General features: G+C 41.2%; 1 protein-coding gene across 1 annotated transcript; it reads right to left on the minus strand.

The window, feature by feature from the left end:
• Positions 1–4380: 4380 nt before the first annotated feature.
• LOC133882843 (probable pectinesterase/pectinesterase inhibitor 20) lies at positions 4381–5909 on the minus strand. Its single transcript, XM_062322063.1, has 3 exons — positions 5876–5909; positions 5319–5789; positions 4381–5233 (listed from the first exon to the last, which is right to left on the minus strand). The coding sequence occupies exons 2-3, from the start codon at positions 5764–5766 to the stop codon at positions 4539–4541; spliced, it is 1143 nt and encodes a 380-aa protein (XP_062178047.1). The 5' UTR covers positions 5767–5789; positions 5876–5909; the 3' UTR covers positions 4381–4538.
• Between the last annotated feature and the right edge of the window lie 2722 nt (positions 5910–8631).

Consider the following 8631-nt stretch of genomic DNA (forward strand, 5'->3'; position numbering starts at 1 on the left):
TAATCAACGTGGCTATCGGTGCTTTGACCCCCACTCTCATAAAGTCTACATCTCTCGCCATGTAGTGTTTGATGAAATGAAGTTTCCTGCAAAGGATATGCTCCTCACATCTGGTTCTTGCAAGTCCACGGTTCCTGTTGATGACTCCTCCATTACATTGCCGTCTTTTCCATCGCTTCCACGACAGAACCATACCATGCCATTCCCTGCTGCCCCTGTGCTGTCTTCCGGTTCCCTGCAGGTTGCTCAACCTCTGTCCCTACAGTCCTCTGCTCCCTTGCAGTCTGATCCGCCCATGCAGCTCCCTGACTCACTGCCATCTATTTCTTCCCCACTACAGTCTGACCTTGCCCCCTCTTCCCCGCTTCCTCACTCCGCCAGCCTTTCTCTAGAGCATGCCACCTCCCCTAGCTCCCCTTCTCCTTCTCCCTTCTCTGACTCTGTTTTGTCTTCTCCCCCTTACACACAGTTGTCCCCTGTTTCCCATGTCAACCCCCCACGAATGCTCACTCGCTCACAAACTGGGCATTCTAAACCGAAAGCCTTTCCTGATTTCACTCTTTACCACTCTGTCAAATACCCTCTCAAAGTGCTGCAGGCTGTCCGCCATTCTCTTGAACCCACCTCTTATAAGCAAGCTGGCCCACATCCTGAATGGTTATCCGCCATGCAAAATGAATTCGATGCTCTGATTTCCAATTGCACTTGGACCCTTTGTCCCAGGCCTCTTCATCAAAAGGTTGTTCGGAATAAGTGGGTTTTCAAGGTGAAACAGAAACCAGATGGCAGTGTCGATCGTTATAAGGCTCGGTTGGTCGCCAAGGGGTTTGATCAAACCAGTGGTGTGGATTTTTTTGAGACCTTTAGTCCTGTGGTGAAGCCTGTCTCCATCCAGATCATTTTAGCTCTTGCTGTTCAGTTTGACTGGCACATTCGGCAGCTTGACGTGTCCAATGCATTTCTTCATGGTGTGTTGGATGAGGAGGTCTATATGGAACAACCTCCAGGGTTCCTTGATTCTACCCATCCGAACTATGTTTGCCGTCTCCATAAGTCCATCTACGGGCTTAAGCAGGCACCCCGCGCTTGGTTCACTCGCTTATCCACTGCCCTGTTGGAGTTGGGCTTCACTGGCTCTCAGGTTGATCACTCCTTATTTATGTATCATTCTGGTACTACTCACATTTTTTTGTTGATCTATGTAGATGACATTATTGTCACCAGCAATCATGCTTCCTCCATTGACATGCTCGTTGCCAATCTCAAATCTGATTTTGCCATGAAGGACCTTGGGCCTCTCCATTATTTTTTGGGCATTCAAGTTGTTCGAACTACTGCTGGTCTTCATCTCCGTCAGTCTAAATATAATGCTGATCTACTGCGTCGCATTCACATGGATGAAGCCAAACCTTATGCTGCCCCCTGTCTCGCCGGTTCCAAGATGTCCCAATTTGATGGTGACCTGCTGGATGATCCTACACTCTTTCGCCATGTCGTGGGTGCCTTACAATATGCCACCCTTACCCGCCCTGACCTTGCTTACGCTGTGAACCAGCTGTGTCAACATTTGCACCGCCCAACCACGGTGCATTGGACTGCTGCCAAAAGAGTCCTTCGCTATTTGAAGGGCTCCGTTGATCATGGTTTATTGTTTTGTAAGGGTTCTCTTGATCTTCATGCTTATTGTGACTCGGATTGGGCCGGCAATCCCGATGATCGTCGCTCAACCACTGGCTATGGCATTTTCCTTGGGTCTAATCTCATCTCTTGGGCTGCTAAAAAGCAGCCCACCGTCGCTCGTTCCAGCACCGAGGCCGAGTATCGATCCATGGCACTTGCTACCACTGAGCTGTACTGGATTCGCATGCAGCTACGTGAACTTCAGGTTCCCATTTTTACTCCTCCGCGCCTCTGGTGTGACAATTCTGGTGCACTTGCCTTAGCCTCCAACCCCGTCTACCATGCTCGCACCAAGCACATCGAGATTGACTTCCATTTCATACATGAAAAGGTTGCAAATCGTGATGTTCAGCTGCATTATATTTCTACTATTGAGCAGGTTGCTGACATTTTCACTAAGGGACACCCTGCTGCCAGGTTTCGGTATCTACGTTCCAAACTAATGGTGTGTTCCCCCATCAGTTTGCCGGGGGGTGTTAAGCCTCCAGAAGATGCAGCTCTTCTCTGTCCTACGCTCACAGCAGATACACAAGAGGACACACAAACTGTTGGAACCCATACCTTCCGAACCCATACCTTCCCCATGTCTGCTGCATGATAGACCACTAACATTTGTTTAATCCTGTAGTGTTGAACACCTCAAACACTAACATTTGTCTAGTTATTTTATTCATGACACTAACATTTGTCTAGTTATTTTATTCATGTAAACACAGTATAAATCTGTGCATTGTTCACCACCGTTCAGCATATGAAATACAAGTAATATACAATTGCCAACCTCCCTTTTATTTCTGAAGTTTGTTCAGCACAAACCTCTCTGTCCTCCAATTCTGCTTTAGCCTTCCCATGCATGGCTAACCCCAAAATACTCCAATTCTGCTTTATTCCTAGACGCTTCTTCTTCCTTTGGCTAGTTTTTAAGGATGCCTTAGTTACTAAACACCGAATCTGCAGATGGGGGTATGCAGGAAGTTCTCTTTGTGTGTTCTGTTATGCTTGTCATGAGAGCCAAAAACATCTAATTTTTCAATGTAGTTTTAGTCGGAGGATTTGGAGAACGCTTATGTTTGATTGCTCCTTTTCTGATTTACCTACTGATTTGGTAATTGTTGTTACTTGGAGTATCTTTAACCTGAAAGGAAAGGAATTGAAGGCCAGCCTTGGAAAACTTTGTTTAAGAACTTGTATTTATCACTTATGGCAACAGAAGAATGCTTTGATGCATAACAATAATCCGAAAACTGAAGAAGCTATTGTTAAGCAGATCAAATGGGAAGTGCGTACTCGGATTCTTGGTAAGGGTTCTTTTAAAAGTCTTGAAAAGCATTTAATGCTTGTTATTCGGTGGAACTTACATAAGCTGTTGTCTGGTTTATTTGTTTAGCTGAGCTTGTTTCTGCAATTGTTTTCCTGGTGTTTCCCTATTTGAGGTGAACTTGGGCCAGTTTTCACTGGCGTGTGTGTAGATTATTGTTGAGCTTTTATAAAGTTTTTTGATTCATCTAAAAAAAACCCCCAAAATCATTGAATTCCACGATTTTACATGGCGTTTAGGCATCCTAGATCTCAAAGATCTGCTGAGCAATTTCCCATGACCCACATTTGCAATACACATCCACCAAGCAATTGTTCACCAAAACATCATCAACCATTTCAGCACGACACTTTCTCAACAAACAAGCATGAGCTCATATCCCCAAAGACACAGAATCCAGACCAGCACAAGCACTAATATATAATACCCTGCATCGTGTACCCATCAGGCTCAAACATGTTCAGCATCTCACCAAATAGTTTCAATGCAGTATCAAACTCGGCTAACCGAACATAGGAATCAATTATGGCATGATCCATGAAACCACACTCCTTTCTGGCATAATTTCAAATATTTTCTGTGCTAAATTCAGATACCCACAAGTACCATATAAATGAATCAAATTGTTGTTAATATACACATCTGATTCATATAAACATCGGGCCGAATACCCGAAATTGCAAACTCATCAAACAATCGCATAACTAAATCAAATTGCCTAATTCTCACTAGCCCGGCCGTTTAAAAGGGCATTCCGAGTTCTAACTTCAGGCAACAATTTATTCCCTTTCATGAGCTTCACAACCAAGACACCATCGGATAATCTTTTATTTTGCACAAAGCTGAGGTTTCTCTTTCATGTGCTTCACAACGAAGTGTGAGCCGTTTTCGTCATTATGGTGCAAGTTTGAAACTAGATAATAAAATATATGCTGCCAAAAATGAAATTTGAAGACATGTGACATGATTTAAAATGATAATGCACAAACATTAACACTAGATTGGTAAATTAAACCACATACATAAAATTTGTACCAGTTTTTTTAACTGAACTTTTACATTCGAAGCGCAAGATATTTTTCTTGGACCATATTAAAACTGTTATTTTAGATATATTTAGCAATTTCAGATGGAATACAGGTCAAAAGATATCTTTGTACCAAATTGAGGGACAAAAATTAGTTGCAAACTAGTTTAATAAAGTAACGTGTGTCTCACATTATGTGAAAAATACATATTTTTTTAATAGCAAATGCTTCTCACGTATTTTTTTTAAGAATATTAATAAGAAAGCATATGCTTCTCGAATTTTGATTTCAACTAGGGGGAAGCCGGTACTTTATAAGTGAAGGACAAAATTGAAATCAATTAGAGAGAATCTATTTCCGTGCCTCTCACATATTACAAAGACACATATCACTTTATTAGTTTAGTTTGTAGCTAATTTTTGTCATTTATTGAAAAGTGTAGAAACGCCAAAAGCCCGGCAAGAAAGTGCAAAAACGAACATCAAGAATTTTCCGTACAAAAGATTTCAGTCTCATATCAGGCCACCGGTGTAAGGCACTCCTGTCTGAGGCAGCCAGTCATCCCCCAGCAAGAAATTAGACACCGTGAAAACAGTGGCATTCACAACGGCGTTAATCACATGATAACCAGGCCATGTCACTCTACCTGCCGTGTCCGATCCAGGTCCTGTGTTATTATACTCAGCGTAATACAATGTGCTGAGTGACAAATTTCCACTCCATTCATGCCAACCCGCAGGATTTATCAAACTACCCATCAAACTTTGCATGTAAACAGTCCTAGAATAATCCTTCCATGGCCTTCCCAGGTATGTCGAAACACTTGTATTACTTGACGCCAAATCGTCGGCTGCTCTAATGGTGCAGTTATGAATGGAAGTACCCGTGTTTTGATTCGGGTCGGTTCGCCCTTGTGCGGTGATCGCAATGAATTGTCCTCTCATCGGCATACGGGGATATATGTTGCAGTTCTGGAAAACCACCGCGGCGTTACCGAAAATGAAATCAACTGTGCCGTATATATCACACTCTCTGTAGAATTGCCTGAGAGAATGTGTGTATAGGGTGTCTTGGTAAGCTTCAAAGCTGCAGCTGTAAAATGTTGACAGATCAGCCCCGTTTCGAACTGCCACTGCCTGGTTCTTAATCGCTCCGGCGGTGTTACGAAAAGTTATGCCCGCCGCCACAAAACCTTGTGCAACCACAACTGCAATATTGACGTTGAATCCATGATCAGAATTTGTGCATTTTAGACATCCAGTTAGACATGCACGAAGGAATCAAGTTCTTACCAAATGTTGCAGAATTGAAGGTTGTCGACCCATCGGCAACGCTCCGGTTGCCTGTGATAATCGTCTGGTTGATGCCATCCCCAAGCATGAACAAGTACTTCTTATTCTTTGCAATGGAAACATACTCTTCGTAAACACCCGCCGTGACGTAGATCAAGAAGTACCCATCAGTAGATACACTGTTGTTTGGAGCTGCATTAATGGCGTCATTGATGGTCGTGAAGTTTCCGCTTCCGTCTTTCTTCACAGTCACTATGTCGCTCACGATGACCGCATCAACTAACTGGAGAAGTTTTCTTCTGCTCACAGTCTCGTAAACTGCGCGTGTCCGGTTAGACATTCTGAACGGCAACCGTCCATGTCGGAAAGTGACATGTTTCCTAGACTTCCATGTTCTTTTTCTCGGCACCCAACCCTTTGTAAACAGGGCTAGAGAAACACTATGCATCTTAGTGTCATTAGAGAGAAGACCTGAAACAGGGACGAAGCCAAAAAAAAAAATCAAAATATGGTGAGCGCCAAGACTAATACCGTTCTCCCCTCCCTCGGTCTCTTACCTGAAAGTTCATTTTCCACAGTCGGATCAGAAAGGTAGAGAAAGAGACATTGCATATAGGGTTTTGACATGTGAGACACAACAAGACTCTTGGTGAAGTGTGTAATCAAAGGCTTCGAGCAGTGTGTTCAGAAAGGGGAAGCGTAACATTGAAGTGAAGAGACAGCGTGACAGTCAATAAAGAAGAGATGAAATGCGGTGTTGAGGAGAAGTATTCATGTGTGCACAATATTAAAATAAGGCCTGTTATTGGGTTGTTAGTACTTAGAGCACTTTCATCAGACTCCCTAAAATGGTTCCCTTCCCTATATTTAGGAAAAATCTCATAAAAAATACCAAAAATTGATCTCCAATAGACACCCTAAATTTACATTTTTTTGTTGGGAAGCTACAGTGCTTCCCAACAGATTATTTTAATAACAAAAACACATCTCTTCCCTCCTCTCTCCTCTCTCCTTCTTCCTTGCTCCGTCCAGATATGTCAAGCAAATCACCAATAAAATCAATTTCACTAATAATTCAGACAAATAAACAAAGCCTCAACTCACTTAAGATTCAAAAAGATAGGCAATCATAAACAAAAATCGAAGTCTCTGTTTTCGATTGCTGAGAAAAGGACTAAAGCAAAACAAAATAAAAATCCAAGAATCACAATTAAGTATAAAAATAATACACAAACTCAATTTTGTTGCTAATAATTTCTTTTAATTTCACATTTGCAAAGAAAACTAATGCTAGATGGTACGCAAGAAGCAGGAAAAGAAAAAGAAGATTCCAGAGCTCTACACCAGTCGTTTTGGTTATTTACTCAGCTACCAAACAGACCGTAAAATCGGAGAATACGCAATATGAGAATCAAAGTGAAAGAGCCATTGTGATAAGCGAAAGAGAAAATTGTGGAGAAATTCCGACGAGAGTCTCACCGGAGAATAAAAATATTGGAGAGAGTTCGCACTTCGCCGGAGAACCGGAAGAGAGAGGAAGAGAGAAAAAAGAAAAAAGAAAAAAAAATAAGAAAGAGAAAAAATAATAAGATAAGATAAGAAAAGAGTATTTAATTGATATAGGAAAAATTAAGGGAATCTATTGTAAAATGTTTTTTTATATGGAAGCAAAAAGTAGTTTTATTCCTTAAATATAGAGAAAATGATTGGAAAACTGATGGGAGTACTCTTAGTAGTTGGGCTTATTTGTCGGTGGTTGAGCTTTGCTGTTAGGTTGTTAGCACATAGTTGGGTATAAGAAACCATCCAAGTTATTGGATGGGGTATCGGAGATCATAGGCATGTTTTGTAACTGAGACTCTTGAAGCTTTTTGGTTGAGCTCGAATCAGCCATACTTGTATTCATTTCAATTGTATCAATTTCAATAAATAGTCCATCATTTCCATTCATTCACCTCTTAAGTTCATCAATATCCATATTTTATAGCTTTTAAGTAAGAAAATCATTACATTTTAACAAAGAAAAAGTGAGAAAATTTATAATCCATGCTATCCCTCTCTCGGGCAATGTGAAATAAATCTCTCTCTTTTTCTTTTTCTTCTTTTTTATTTTTATTTATTTATTTTTTATCATTTTTCAACTTTACTTTTTGGCCAAGCAAGTAGAAAATTTCAAAAAACATAGATGTGGATCGACATATCATCTAATTTATGCAGTTCTAGAATGGATATCTTTGGACTTTTTTTATTTTATTTTTAAATACAAAACCATGAGAAATAAATAAATACACGCTAGTTACTTTAATAGATAATAAAATATTTTTTTCATAGGACTAATAGTTAGAGTTATTTACAATCAATGTAACAAAAAATTACATACAATAAAGTTTTTTCAATTTTGAATCATATCTCAATAACTAGTTTCCAAAGTCATGGTTTACTTTATACTCCGCTTGTTTCGGCGTAAATGTTTTCTAAAAAATATTTTTTTCATAATTTTCAGCATGGTGTGACCGAAAATAATAGTCAAATCGAAAATATTTTCGGTTTGACCAAAAAAGTTTCTTTAGTTTCGGAAAATGATTTACATTTTTAAATAATGTAAATCATATTCGTTGAATTTGAGTTTCTCCTTCTCAAACCGTTGTATCATCGTTTGACCACCATTAATTCACTAAGACAGACCCGAGCCACTGCTAGGTCACCACCAAACCACCCTAGACCATTATCAAGCCACCCTTGGACTACCGCTGGACCATCGCTAGACTACTACTGAGCCATCCTGGACCATCATCGAGCAATCACAAGACCACCGCTAAACCACCACCAAGTCACCCTGGACCATCTCTAGGCTACTGTTGAACCATCGTCGAACTACCTCCGGATCATTACCGAGCCACCATGGACCATCACCAAGCCACCCCCAGACAACCACCGAACCACCATCGAGCCATCCCCAAATTACCGACGAGCCACCCTAGACCATCACAGAGCCACCTCGTACCACCATCGTCGTCACTGAGTCATCCCTGAACCACCATCGAGCTACCCTGGACCATCACTGAGCCACCCTGGACCATCACCGAGCCACCCTCAAACCATCACTGAGCCACCCCAAGACCACCATCGAGCCACCTCGGACCATCATCGAGCTACCCTTTGACCACCACCGAGCCCTTCTGGACCACTGCCAAGCCACACCCAAACCACAGTTAAGCCACCCTGGACCACCACCGAGATACCTTTGAACCACCATCGGACTACTACCAAGCAATTATTGAATATTAATATTTTAATGTTGTAAATAAAAATT

This window comes from Alnus glutinosa, chromosome 11 (assembly GCF_958979055.1).
Source record: "Alnus glutinosa chromosome 11, dhAlnGlut1.1, whole genome shotgun sequence".
Lineage (NCBI taxonomy): Eukaryota > Viridiplantae > Streptophyta > Magnoliopsida > Fagales > Betulaceae > Alnus > Alnus glutinosa.

Bases quoted from the DNA above. Each gene is read 5' to 3' on its own strand.
- LOC133882843 (XM_062322063.1), bottom strand. From the start codon at position 5,766: ATGCATAGTGTTTCTCTAGCCCTGTTTACAAAGGGTTGGGTGCCGAGA. The intron at 5,234-5,318 runs GTAAGAACTTGA...TCAATATTGCAG, and splicing joins CTTCAATTCTGCAACATTTG to TTGTGGTTGCACAAGGTTTT.